This window comes from Phyllobates terribilis, unplaced genomic scaffold (genome assembly GCF_046119375.1).
Source record: "Phyllobates terribilis strain yellow unplaced genomic scaffold, ASM4611937v1 Scaffold_3__8_contigs__length_932513732, whole genome shotgun sequence".
Taxonomy (NCBI): domain Eukaryota; kingdom Metazoa; phylum Chordata; class Amphibia; order Anura; family Dendrobatidae; genus Phyllobates; species Phyllobates terribilis.
The window spans coordinates 187,404,344-187,419,268 of record NW_027362763.1 but is presented as its reverse complement, the minus strand read 5'-3'; the positions used below and the strand labels follow the sequence as shown (position 1 = coordinate 187,419,268).

General features: G+C 41.5%; 1 protein-coding gene across 1 annotated transcript in view; it reads left to right on the top strand.

The window, feature by feature from the left end:
- The window catches only part of LOC141258993 (saxiphilin-like), a 111,443-nt gene that overhangs the window by 60,370 nt on the left and 36,148 nt on the right, over positions 1-14,925 (top strand). Inside the window, exons 9-15 of the mRNA XM_073674355.1 lie at positions 2,825-2,880; positions 4,578-4,741; positions 5,504-5,651; positions 5,753-5,904; positions 6,020-6,116; positions 10,900-10,941; positions 12,838-13,002. Coding sequence (XP_073530456.1) covers positions 2,825-2,880; positions 4,578-4,741; positions 5,504-5,651; positions 5,753-5,904; positions 6,020-6,116; positions 10,900-10,941; positions 12,838-13,002 — 824 coding nt within the window. The remainder of the gene's footprint in view (positions 1-2,824; positions 2,881-4,577; positions 4,742-5,503; positions 5,652-5,752; positions 5,905-6,019; positions 6,117-10,899; positions 10,942-12,837; positions 13,003-14,925) is intronic.

Here is a 14,925-nt window from a genome sequence, read left to right as displayed (position 1 = left end):
TACAACAAAACAACAAATATATCTAATTTAATATTCATTGCAGTATTAATAAATTGTACGAGAATGACTAAAATCAATTTCCCCCTTTTGTTTTTTCATCCCAAAAGGCCTCATCAGACATTTTATACAGTGCGGGATTTACATTTGTGGATTTTGTAGGCACAGATTGCCTTCGATTCCACCCAACTATTGGCTATACCCTAAAGTGAACGTGTCATGTACCTAAATGTTGTTAACCTGCAGATATAGGGTTAATCTGCACCTTAATTGCCTTACGTTGATGTCCAGCACCTTACTGAAAATGCGGCTACTGGAAGAAAATGTTCCTCCTGGGAGCCACTGGCTTTCAGTCATAACAGAGTGCCGGAGTGGCTACAATCACCGCTCACAGCATTGTGATTGGCAGCTGTTAGCATGCCTCAGCACTTTAATTGACAGCTCGCTTGCTCTGCAATGACAGATGCGCTGCAGGAAAAGCTGTCAATCAAAGTGCCAGGGAGGGCTTACAGATGCCGATCACTGTGCACTGAGCAATGACTGTAGCCTCTCCAGGCACATCTCTACAACTGAAAGCCGACGGCTCCCAGGAGAAACAAAGTTAATTTTCTCCTGGTAACCGCTTCTTCAGGTAGGCGGCCAGACAGCATTGTAACACTATTAACCAGCAGATTAACCCTATATCTGCAAGTTAATAGTTTTTTAGGACATGACAGGTTCCCTTTAAGTCATAATTAATCTTAAAAAAATAAAGTAAAACTTCGTGCAGGCTTCTCACAATATTTTGCACCTTTGGCAGTCTTTATTTGCCTCATCTCTGTGTCCTCCTCTCATTTCTACAGCACTGTCATCCCTTAACATAGAATTACACATAATTCACTAGTCAATGTATCTATAGCAGATGCCCCTCCAATGGGGTTACCTATAGGCACCAAACAACTGAGCCTCTAGATCAGGGATGTCAAACTTAAACACACAGAGGGCCAAAATGAAAAACTTGGAAAAAGTTGCGAGCCAATCAGTATACAGTATAATGGACCCCACATAGTTCTCCATGCAGAATAATGGCCCCCCCATAGTCCCCCATACAGAATAATGGCCCCACATAGTCCTCCATACAGTACAATGGGCCTCACATAGTCCCCCATACAGAATAATGGGCCACACACAGTCCTTCATACAGTATAATGGGCCCCTCATAGTCCTCCATGCAGAATAATGGGCCCCATATAGTCCTCCATTCAGAATAATGGGCCCCACATTGTCCTCTGTACAGAATAATGGCCCCACATAGTCCTCCATACAGAATAATGGGCCCCACATAGTCCTCTATACAGAATAATGGGCCCAACATAGTCGTCCATACAGAATAATGGCCCCAGATAGTCTGCCATACAGAATAATGGGTCCCACACAGTCCTCCATACAGAATAATGGGCCCAACATAGTCCTCTATACAGAATAATGGCCCCACAAAACCCTCCATACAGAATAATGGGCCCCACATAGTCCTCCATACAGAATAATGGGCTCCCCATAGTCCTTCATACAGTATAATGTCCTCACATAGTACTCCATACGGAATAATGTCCCCACATAGTCCTCCATACAGAATAATGGGCCCCATATAGTCCCCCATACAGAATAATGGGTCCCACATAGTCCTCCATGCAGAATAACAGGCCCCATATAGTCCTCCATTCAGAATAATGGGCCCCACATTGTCCTCTGTACAGAATAATGGCCCCACATAGTCCTCCATACAGAATAATGGGCCCCACATAGTCCTCTATACAGAATAATGGGCCCAACATAGTCGTCCATACAGAATAATGGCCCCAGATAGTCCGCCATACAGAATAATGGGTCCCACACAGTCCTCCATACAGAATAATGGGCCCAACATAGTCCTCTATACAGAATAATGGCCCCACAAAACCCCCCATACAGAATAATGGGCCCCACATAGTCCTCCATACAGAATAATGGGCTCCCCATAGTCCTTCATACAGTATAATGTCCTCACATAGTACTCCATACGGAATAATGGCACCACATAGTCCTCCATACAGAATAACGGGCCCCATATAGTCCCCCATACAGAATAATGGGTCCCACATAGTCCTCCATACAGAATAATGGGCCCCCCATAGTCCTTCATACAGTATAATGACCCCACATAGTCCTCCATACAGTATAATGGGCCCCACATAGTCCTCCATACAGAGTAATGGCCCCACATAGTCCTCCATACAGAATAATGGGTCCCACATAGTCCTCAATACAGAATAATGGGCCCCCCATAGTCCTTCATACAGTGTAATGGCCCCACATAGTCTTCCATACAGTATAATGAGCCCCACATAGTGCTCCATACTGAGTAATGGCCCCACATAGTCCTCCATACAGAATAATGGGCTCCACATAGTCCTCCATACAGAATAATGGGTCCCACATAGTCCTCCATACAGAATAATGGGCCCCCCATAGTCCTTCATACAGTATAATGGCCCCACATAGTCCTCCATACAGTATAATGGGCCCCACATAGTGCTCCATACAGAGTAATGGCCCCACATAGTTCTCCATGGGGAATAATAGGCCCTACATAGTCCTCCATACAGCATAATGGTCCCAACATAGGCAGGGTGGTTCTGGTGTCTTGGGCCCTGTGAGCCAGATTTAGTTTGACAGGTATGCTATAGTTGAATCTGGCCTTGGCTGCCACTATCTCATGCATTTTTTATGGAACTTTTTTTTGAAACTTTTGTAGAAGGGTTCTATAAAGTAATGACTTATGACTACATGCTCTTTCTTCTTTGATCAGGTGTTTGAGAGATGATAAAGGAGATGTGGCTTTCGTGGACGACACAGTATTATCAGGTAATGTGGTTATTCAAGGATCTAAACTATTCACTCTTTGAATTTGCCAATGAACAAATTTCTAATAAAACCTGTCTTCAGGGAGAATCTGGTGTAGACCTGTGTTGGTTTGTATGCTTGTTTTTTTTCCTCCCTTTCTTCCAAGATTCAACATTTTTCTGTCGACATAGCTGTATGAGGACTTTTTTTTCATGGGATAAGTTATAACTTTGATTGATACCATTCATTTTACCATACAGTATACTGAAAAATGGGATTAAATGATAAAAAAAAATGCAATTATTTTTTTATTCTGTTTAACGGTGTTCATTATATTGTACAAATTACTTGCCAACCTGATTCTCCCAGACAGTAGGAATACAGTGATACCTAGAAAAATTGGATGTTTGTAAAAAAAAAAAAAATTGTCTTGTCACCATTTTCCGAGACTGTTTTGATTTTCTCATCCATCTCAATGGAGCTGAAAGATGACCTTTTCTGTGCATTGATGATAATTTTATTGGTACCAATTAAGGGTAGTTTCAATGTTTTAATTGCTTTTTACTATATATAGGGAGTTATTGTGACAGAAAAAAAGCAATTTTTTGCCTTTTGATTTTTTTTCTGTTTCAGTGTTCACCATATGGGATGAATATTTGTATACTTTATTAGTTCTAGAAATTATGCATGCAACAATACCAAACATTATTTTTTTATGTTTGGGGAAGGGGGAGTGATTTAATCTTTTATATACTTTTTTATTTTTAATTAGTCCTTTTCGGGGACTTGAACCTGCGATCTCTCGATTGATGATGCAATACAACAGCTTTGCGGTCAAATGTGAAACAGACGATCTCCTATGAAGTCCAGATACGATTTGGGCTTCACAGTAGATTTGACATGGCAGACATCGACGCCTTCAAAAGATCGCGTCATTTGGGGTGGCAATAAATGTCAGAAGTGATGACTGCCATCTTGACTTGTAAATGCTGCTGTCACACTTTGCAGCACAATTTAATAGGTTAAATTGATGCGATCAGATCTAATTCCAATCATATCAGTTACTGCTGGGTGTCGTCTATATCATCTATATTTCATTATTCTGACAGACGGAGCAGTCTGGTTCTGCCCGATGGGCGTCTCTGGTCTTGATCCAGCGCCTCCGCTCTTCTTGTGATTGCCGTCCTCCTTCTTTGCTTCGTGTAGATGACCTGTCCTACATCATCCACACAGTGTCCTCCATTGCGCTCCTGCACACAGGTGCACTTCTATCAGATTTCCTCTATAAATTAAAAGACGAGCTGTCTCCAGGTCAAAAGTGACCAGTTTTGTCTCTTTCCACTGTTCTCCTGAGTAATTCTGTGCTTGTAACCATATGGAGGATTTAAAACAATACAGAGATAAGGGCTTTTTTATTTAGTGCAAAATGTTAACGTCTGTACAAGAGGGCGTGGCTCACAGTGTAATAATGCAGAGAAGCCTAAAGACACGCCCCAGAGGATCCTGTGAGCCACGCATCCTCGTAAAGACCTTAAAAATCACCACTAAATAAAAAGGCCCAGGTCTCTAGAATTGTAGGGTGGATTTAAAAAACATTATGAAATACTTGTGGGAGCAGCGGGAATTAGATAGGAGCAAAAACTGGTCACTTTTGACCTGGTGAAAGCTCCTTTTTAATATATCTTCTTGCCATATAAATTCCTTGTATTGTTCTTCAGGGCAATACTCAGACAATTTTGAGCTGCTGTGTCCAGACAATACTAGAAGACCACTAAGCCAATATAAAATCTGTAACTTTGGAAGAATCCCGAGACATGCTGTGGTGACCAGGACCACCGGAGACAAGATGAAGGATATCACCGAGTATCTTCTTCAAGCTCAGGTAACATTATAATTATGAGTAAAGTCCTAAAAGACAAGTGTGACTATCGGGTGGGCAGGTGGGCAATTTGCATGTGCTCTTCTAGTGGTAGAAGGCTCACTGAGGCACCCAAGTCTACAAACAAGAGTAAATCCAGTAACGTGACAGTCACCCCATAATCATTACTTTTTAACCAGTTCAGCGTCTTATTATTTGAAGCTTTCAATAAAACAAAAGGACCAGTGTCTCCTGGGAGACTGTGACCTAAAACACCACAGTCATAGTCAAATCTGAAATGTGTCAAATGCAACACATGTAAACATACATTAAGGTTAGTATACCACCATTTAAGTTGTTTACAGTGACTAACATATTGACGACCTCTCCTTAGGATAGGCCATTAATATGAGATTGGTGGGGGTCTGGTACTAGAAACCCCACCATTCAGCTGATATCTGTTCCAGCAGCAGCCGGAAGAGGCAGTATACGAAACAGAACACTGTAGCTCCATACTGTTTAGTGGCTGCTGTTGAGAACTCTCGTTTGTCTCCCACACAAGTGAATGCGGCAGGCTATCCTATCGATAGATCATCAATTATTTCATCTTGGAAAACCCCTTTAAAAACAGTTACCAGCTTGAAAGACTTCTCATCCATAAACAACTGAATATGTTTCAAGATGAGGATTTCATAAGTCAGTTTTCCAATAAAGCTTTGTAGTTATTAGTGACTTATAGTTTATGGTGTTTTAAGTAATTTTTTATTGTCACTTATTTAATTTCAGAAAAAAGAGTGCAAACTATTCAGCTCCACTCATGGGAAGGATTTGCTGTTTGAAGACACCACCACCGCTCTGATTGCTCTTCCATCAGCAATGGACACTTTTTTCTTTTTAGGACAAGAATTGTTTAAAGGCATGAAAACACTTGAGGGTATGAGATATGTGTGGAGTAACCCTGATATTACAGAAGTTTAACAAGCTCTAATATGTTTGTTGTAATATTCTTATGACTGCGATTACATTTCCCATTAGGAACTCATCCTCCTCGAGTTCACCATGAAATCCGATGGTGTCCGCAGAGCGAGAATGAGAAGAAAAAATGTGATGACTGGTCCTCAGTAAGTGGTGGCGCCATTAAATGCACAGAGCCATCATCTGCACTGGGCTGCATCGAAATGATTCTGGTCAGTGATGTTTACTAGCAAATAATAAAAACTATATGTGATGGTTCAGAGATGGCGAGCAGAGGTGGGGAGTGCTGCGGACATCAGTAACATGACTTTCTCTCATGATATACAGAGAGGTAAAGCTGAAGCAGTAACTATCGATATAGAACACATGTACACGGCACTGAAATGTGGACTGATTGTATCACTTGATGAGTACTACAATAAAGGTAACTTCAATTACACTCTAAGGGCTCGATTCATCAAGTTATTCACATGGGTCTTGAAGAGATGTGCTGGTGTCAGATGCTCCTGATTCATGAAGAAGTGAATACAACTTCATGAATCAGGAGTTATCGGATGAGTGGCGTGCACCTCTGTATGTGTCTTGCCACAAATCCTAATCTAGTCCCTGCTGGAGTAAGATTTGTGGCATAGCAAAGGCTCATGAATTTAACGAGCGGAGATTGCAACGCCTCCGTCCAGCCCCTGCTCTGACAAAATGAGTGGAGAAACAGGTGTGAAAAGGCCAAAAGTTGCTAAATTTTGGTGCAAGTTGTGCCTAAATTTTGCAATTTTTTTTAAGCTCTTAAGCCAGAATTCTTTCATGTAAGCTTTAATGCATTGGGCCCGAATTGTTTTATTTGTAATTCATTTTCAGTTTGATCTAACATATATGACTCGCCCCCTGGGCCGTGGGGCACGCGGAACCGGGCAATAGGGAGACGCTGGGGGTAGTAGTGGCGGCCCGGTCCCGCGGCTCAGGGTGGTCAGACCAATGGTAGTCTGCTACGTGCTTCAGATAATGTCCGACTACGCCACCCGTGGATTGCGGTTATTAGGAACCGCCGCTGCATGCAGACCGCTGGGGCTGATGAGGTGTGCAGCTAGGGTAGTGTGACTCCCCACGGGAAGAGTGCGGCCCCAGGGCAGTATAATGGATGGTGGGAGTTATGGTGGTGAGAGTCCCAATACCGGTAGTGCTGGAGGAGCGAAAGAGCACACATACAACGTACTGCAGTCCAATGTCTTTTACTCACAGTTCAGGTAGTCCAGGTCACTTCTGTACAGGTAGTGACCGCCCGAGCCGCGCTGCGTCCACCAGGTGTGGGGCTCGGTCAACTCCCAGGCAGTTCAGGAGCATGGCACAGGGCCCCCTTTAATCCTTTCTCTGGCCTGCCTCACCAGTGACCCACTTTTGTCCAGCTGCCGCGGACTTGTGCGGTGAAACGTGGGCCCCGTCCTCCGCTGTCCTATATGGTGCCTTCCTAGCAGGTTTGATGAGGTGTCGCACCAATAAATGATCACGACGACCGGTCTTTGGCTGAGGGTAGTTTCTCCTCCACCAACTTGGGATCCGGTACCCTTAATCTGCCTGACCCTTCACCCTGGATTCTCGTGGGTTCTTAGGGTCCCTTCCACCTTCTTGTTCCTGAGCTCTTCTGTTTCTCTCTCTCTCCTTCTCTCCTGTTCTGTCTTCTCCTCCTTCCCTTGGCCTCTTCTCCAGGCCCACTTTTCCTTCTCCTCTCAGGCTCCGGCCTCTTCTCTAGGCCTGCCTCTGGAGCAGCACTCAGCCTGAGCTGCTGCTCCCTGTCTTCTTCTCTGACTGAACGAACCTAGATCTAAGATGGTGCCCACCTTTTATACCTCCCTCTGACCATGAGCCCAGGTGAACAGCAACCAATGAGCTCCTTCCTACGCTCAGGAACCAACCCCTATCTGCCCCTACAGCACTGGGTGTTCCACCCCCCTCCCCACTCCAGGCAGGGACATAGTCGGTCGTGCCTGCACTTCTGTCTAGTGGGAGCACCGTTGAGCTGTCCCTCGGAAATGGGGTGTGTGTGCTGTATGCAGCTAACTGAGCCCTGGTCCATACTCCATCCTTACTCGGGAGTGGAATATCACACCTCTGGTCTGAGGTGCAATACCCCTGTAGCGGCCGAACCCTCGGGGCACTACATATACTTCTTATTTTTGCCCAATATGTGCCCCAATATTGTTGGGTTTGCATATTTACACTGATAGGCCCTAATTCATCATTGCCTTTGCACCTGTTTTCGTCTAGTTTTGTGTGATTTTGCGCCCTTTATGAATTCTATTTTATATATGCTCACCTGCATTTTTTTTCTTTTCTGCTCTGTGGGCAGAATTTAGCGATTCCAGATGTTTTCGCCTGATTCATCAATTGCGATTTTTAAAAAAGTTGCAAAGTGTGACACAACATCTTCTATTCCCCCATAATGTATTTTTGAGTACACCAGACTTTGTAGCATTTTTTGGCGACTTTTGACACAAATTATAACTTTGGCTCAAAAAGATGCAAATACAGTTAAAGATAGGCAAAAAGCCCATTTTATACTTTGCGTCAAATTCATGAATCGCGTGTGCCATTGTGATGAATTTGCAGCAAAAACAACAAGAAATACCACAAGGTGAAAAAGGCAAGTGACTTAAAAATCCCGCAAATGATGAATTGGCCTTGATTCATCATTAACTTTTTTAAGTCACTTTCCTTTTATGTCTTGTGGTATTAGTTGCTGTGTTTGACGGCAAGTTCATCAGAATGACTCATGCAATTCATGAATTTGGCGCAATGTCAAAAAAAAGGTTTTTTTTCTCCTGTCTTGAACTGCTTTTGTGACTTTTGTTACCAAAGTTGGAAAAAATTGTGCCAAAAGTCTGGTGTACTTGAAAATATATCAATACATCGAGTGGGTGGGTGGCGGTCTGGAGTGAAATTGCGCCAAATTTTGCAAACTTTTAAAAAGTCGCAATTGATGAATTAGTCTAAAACATCTTGAATCGCTACATAACGCCCACAAAGCGGGAAAAACAAACAGGCGAACAGATATAAACAGACTTTAAAAAAGCGAATATAGAATAATGAATTGGGTGCAAACAAAAAAGGTGCAAAACACACAGAGCTAGACAAAAAACAGGGGCAAAGACAATGATGATTTGGGGCATTTGAGTGAAGTCATAAGTGTTTAGTGCTCTAGTCTCACCCGAATGACTGGAATCTATTTCTAATGGCACATGGCAACACAACTTCCTTTTTTCCTTGCTCATCAAACTTCGGACTTACAGACGGATACCATTAAAAATGGATTTATACTTACTGCTCTTCCATCTGGCTAGTAGATAAAAGGCTTAACCCCTTCCCGACATATGATATAAACTTACGTCATATGTCGGGTCCCTGAACTTCATGCAGGCTCGCAAGCCGAGCCTGCATTTTTCCCAGCAGATGATGGCTGAATTTCGACACACTTGATTTTTTTTCCCACTTCCCAGTCCATCACATGATAAAATGAACAGTGTCATTCAAAAGTACAATTCATCCTGAAAAAAAACAAGCCCTCATATGGTTATGTGGACAGAAAAATAAAAAAGGTATGGCTTTTGAAAGAATAGGAGGAAAAAATGAAAACAAAAAAATGGAAATTGGCCGCAGTGTGAAGGGGTTAAAGGGATTTTCCCACAAACAAAGTATATTTTAATCAATAGATCTTGGAATAATAATAACTTCCACAATTGGATGTGTTAAAAAAATGTTCCTGTGCAGAGATAATCTTATATATGTGCCCCTGCTGTGTACTATGGGCAGGGGAGGACACAAGAGAGTATACAGACAGGACTGCATGGTTTTGCAGCTGTTGATTTCTATGAGGTAAAACATTGTTTTTAAACAGGCAGTGAAATGTTTTACCTCACAGAAAGAATCAGCTGTGATCCTGTGCTGTCCTGTCTGTATACTCTTTTGCTTCCTCCCCTGCCCAGGAGATGTGGTATGTTCTGACCACTTCCCTGTATTGTTAGACACGGCCATTACACAGTACACAGCAGGGGCGCATTTATAAGATTATCTCAGCACAGGAACATTTTATTTAAACATACAATTGTGGAAATTATTATTGTTCCAAGATCTATTGATTAAAATGTACTTTGTGGGACAACACCTTTGAACAATTAATGACCTTCTATTATTGGGATATTCTCAGACATTTATTGCATTGCATATGCATGGGAGAAAAGAGGCTGTCATCCTCCGTAAATGGGCAGAGAGTGAATGCAGAGGTGGTTGTGAATGTGTGCAATTCTCTCCATATACAGTAGTTTCATAAATAGGTGGGTATGCTATTCTATACAAGTTACTTCAGTAACTTGTATAGAACAGAATGAAGAGTGCTACAGACACTTCTTCATTTTTCCTCCATTTAAATGGAATCTGTCAGCAGGTTTTTGTTATCTAATTTGAGGGTAGCATGAGGTAGGGGCTGAGACACTGATTTCAGCGATCTGTGTCACTTATTAGACTGTGTGCTGATGTTTCAATACAATGAGTGTTTTATCACCAGTAGTTTATCACTGCTGGACTAGCTGCCTACATGTCTCCTGGTCCGACCACACCCCCAGCACTGATTAGCAGCTTACTGTCACTATACAATGGGCACAGAAAGCTGTGGTGTTGGCAGCTTTCTGAGCTCTGTTATATCTAAACACTCTGATTGTGTCAAAACTGCTGAACCCAGTAAACTAAGTGATCCATCGCAGGAATCAGGGTCTCTTTTCGTACATTATTCTGCTCTCAGACGACGTAGCAAAAACTTGTTGACTGATTCCCTTTAAATGCAGTGACCAACAGTACTGGGTATATATTGGGTCTCAGTGATGGGTTCAACAATTATCAGACATTTATGATATTTTTTTGGCGATGCCATGATGGATGTCTAACTTGAGGGTAGTTTTATATTAACACCAAAAAGGATATTTGAGGATAGGTTTTCTAAATCGGACGACCATTTTCATAAATCGTCAGACTGATGTATAGGTGAATGTGTGCAATATTGTCAAAAATATATCCATAGGTTCACACTGATATTTTTTCCTTTGTAATTTTTGGAACGCCCATAAATCTTTGCAAATTGTAAAACTTACTGTACACAAGGTTCTAAATATGGTGCTTACATAAATATTTATAAAAATGACTTCTATCTTTTCTTTTTCCGGTAGATGACTTGATCCCGTGCCTGATACCTGGGTCAGATTATACAGGTAACATGCAGTATACATAATATAGGTACAGTACAAGCTCTAGTGACTGCAGAATCCATAATGTGTTATATACAGGGTGGTCCAAAAGTAGGTGGACAGAAAGTGGAATAAGGTTATGAAGGGGGAGATTTATCAAACATGGTGTAAAGTGAAACTGGCTCAGTTGCCCTTAGCAACCAATCAGATTCCACTTTTCATTCCTCACAGACTCTTTGGAAAATGAAAGGTGGAATCTGATTGGTTGCTAAGGGCAACTGAGCCAGTTTCACAGATCTAGTTTTCACAGATAGATCTCCCCCAAATCTGTTTTCTTTTCAGATAATTCAGATACCACATAATGGCAAATAATTTAAATACAGATCAAAGAAAATGGATTTTAACAGAGTATTGGAAATCTCAAAATGCTGAAACCGTTAGAGCAAATTAGGTTGAAACATTTGGTACTCAAACCCCAAAGAGAAAACCATTTACCGCATTCGTGACAAATTCAATGCCACTGGCTCAATCCTTAATGCTCCAAAAACTGGTCGACCCAAAACAGTCTGTACAGAAGATAATAAACAACTTGTTGCTGAAACATTTGTTCAGAGTCCAAAAAAGTCCACAGAAGAGCCTCTTTGGAATTGTGAATTTCACGAGCTTCTATCATGCGAATCCTGAAATCTATTGGGTGGAAAGCTTATCGTCCACGTCTAATTCATGGTTTATTGGAGGATGATCCAGACAAGCAGCTGCAATTTAGTGTTTGATAAATCTGCCCCTTCATAACCTTATTACACTTTCTGTCCACCTACTTTTGGACCACCCTGTATATAGTGTATCTAATAATAAACAATAGATGCTATTAGGTTGAACTAGATGATATCAGATGAGAAAAATATTTACAATTTTTTCGATATTATTTTCTTGATTTTTGTAGATTTTACATAACTTGGCTAAGATGTACGGATTCTTCTACAGGTCTGGTTAACAAAGTCTGCCATTAATCCTATCGCCATTCAAAAGCAAAAAAATCGAATTGAGTAGAGTCAGACACAATATCCCATGTTATTCTCCAGGAGTGAAGGAAGCTGACACATAATGAGGTGTTTGCAGGGCGCTCACTTTGTAGAGTTGTCGATCAGCTGTGATCTTCATGTCATATCTCCAACCAAAGAGCTTAATATGCTAAATAATGCACTTTTAGTATCTCACACCCTTCGATCCACTAACAATAGCCAGTCTTCCAGCATCAGTACTCAAATAAATCCTCCTATATCAGAAATGGACCCCTGTGACTGCACCATGATAGACAACAGTCACACCTGAGTTTTCATCTTTTGAGCTGAGTTAGGTTTCATAATTCTTAGGAGGAAAATAGCCAGAACTTCTCTCTTGGATAAATGCCCAAGGTAGGTATTTGCTGTGGAAACTACAGTATCGGCTAAGTGCCATTATACAGAGCAGTGCCATTATACAGAGCAGTGCCATTGTACAGAGCAGTGCCATTGTACAGAACAGTATAATTGTACAGAGCAGTGCCTTCGTACAGAGCAGTGCCATTGTACAGAGCAGTACCATTGTACAGAGCAGTGCCATTGTACAGCGCAGTACCATTGTACAGAGCAGTGCCCTTGTACAGAGCAGTGCCATTGTACAGAGCAGTGCCCTTGTACAGAGCAGTGCCCTTGTACAGAGCAGTGCCATTGTACAGAGCAGTGCCCTTGTACAGAGCAGTGCCATTGTACAGAGCAGTGCCCTTGTACAGAGCAGTGCCATTGTACAGAGCAGTATAATTGTACAGAGCAGTGCCATTGTAAAGAACAATACCGTTGAAACTGTCTTCAAATATTTAACCTGTGGTTAAGTTATTTCAATGGTGTCCTATACTTACTGAATAATATTTTTGTGATGCAGAATTTGGCACACTCAGAGTTGTAGCCTTAGTAAAGAAAGAAGATACGGAAATCACATGGAACAATCTTGAAGGTAAAAAGTCCTGTCACACCGGTGTTGGTCACATGGCGGGATGGCATATACCTATTAGCCTGATTCATAAGAAGTCCAAGAACTGTGACATTGGTGAGTAGGTTACAAGCGATGGCTGTATATACTGTACATCTGCTGGATCTCCAGTACAATTCATCAACAATAAAATAAGGCAAATGTTTTACTGTATATGTGGAAACTTGATTATATTTTTGTAAGGAATAAAATATGTCCTACAATTGAGATTTGCAATAAATTGTAGGCAAAGTGGATAATAAGAAGAGGGTAAAAAAGGTAAAAACATTTCACAGGGGTCTAATTTTTTGAAAATTAGCACAAATCTTTAAAAAACAATTTAACTTTTCTGGATAAATACTTAAAGCTTCAGTTTCTAGACTTTTGCTAAAAATTCTGAGATGAGGCAACAATCATAGAATCATAGAATCATAGAATGGTAGAGTTGGAAAGGACCTCCTGGGTCATCTGGTCCAACCCCCTGCTCAAAGCAGGATTCACTAGATCATCTCAGACAGATGTCTGTCCAGCCTCTGTTTGAAGACGTCCATTGAAGGGGAACTCACCACCTCTCGTGGCAGCCTGTTCCACTCATTAATCACCCTAACTGTCAAAAAGTTTTTTCTAATATCTAATCTGTGTCTCCTCCCATTTAGTTTCATCCCATTGCTTCTAGTCTTTCCTTGTGCAAATGAGAATAAAGATGATCCTTCTACAATGTGACAGCCCTTGACATATTTGTAGACAGCTATTAAGTCTCCTCTCAGTCTTCTTTTTTGCAAGCTAAACATTCCCAAATCCTGCAACCGTTTCTCATAGGACATGGTTTGCAGACCAGTCACCATTCTGGTCGCTCTTCTCTGAACTTGCTCCAGTTTGTCTATGTCTTTTTTAAAATGTGGTGCCCAAAACTGTACACAGTATTCCAGATGAGGTCTGACCAAAGAGGAGTAAAGACCGATAATGACTTCACGTGATCTAGACTGTATGCTTCTGTTAATACATCCCAGAATTGTATTTGCCTTTCTTGCTGCTGCATCACACTGTTGACTCATGTTCAGTCTATGATCTATTAGTATACCTAAGTCTTTTTCACATGTACTGTTGCTTAGCTCTATTCCTCCCATTCTGTATATGCTTTTTTCATTTTTATTGCCCAGATGTAGTACTTTGCATTTTTCCCTGTTAAAAACCATTCTGTTGGTTGCTGCCCACTGCTCCAGTTTATTTAGGTCTTTTTGAATCCTCTCTCTCTCTTCTCTAGTATTAGCTATCCCTCCTAGCTTTGTGTCATCAGCAAATTTAATCAGTTTACCCTCAATTCCTTCATCTAAATCATTGATAAAGATGTTGAACAATACAGGTCCCAGGACGGAGCCCTGTGGTACCCCACTTGAGACATTCATCCAGCTGGATGTGAAGCCATTTACAACCACCCTTTGAGTCCGATCACTAAGCCAGTTATGAATCCACCTAACAGTTGCCTGGTCCATTGCATACTTGGTCATTTTTTCAATAAGGATGGTGTGAGATACTTTGTCAAATGCTTTGCTGAAGTCAAGATATACTATATCTACAGCATTTCCCTGATCCACCCAGTCAGTGATTCTGTCATAGAAGGAAATTAAGTTAGTCTGACATGACTTGTTAGTTACAAACCCATGCTGACTCTGGTTAATCACTTCATTCTTATCCATGTACTTACATACATGTTGTTTAATAATTTGTTCAAAGATCTTTCCTGGTATAGAAGTCAGACTCACCGGCCTATAGTTCCCTGGGTCCACCTTCTTCCCCTTTTTGAAGATAGGAACAACATTTGCTCTTCTCCAGTCTTCTGGGACTTCTCCTGTTCTCCAAGAATTTTCAAAGATTATGGAGAGTGGTTCTAAAATTTCTTCTACGATCTCCTTCAGTACTCTGGGGTGTAATTCATCTGGACCTGGAGACTTGAACTCATTTATGTTAGCTAAATATTCCCTCCCAATCTTTCTGTTTACA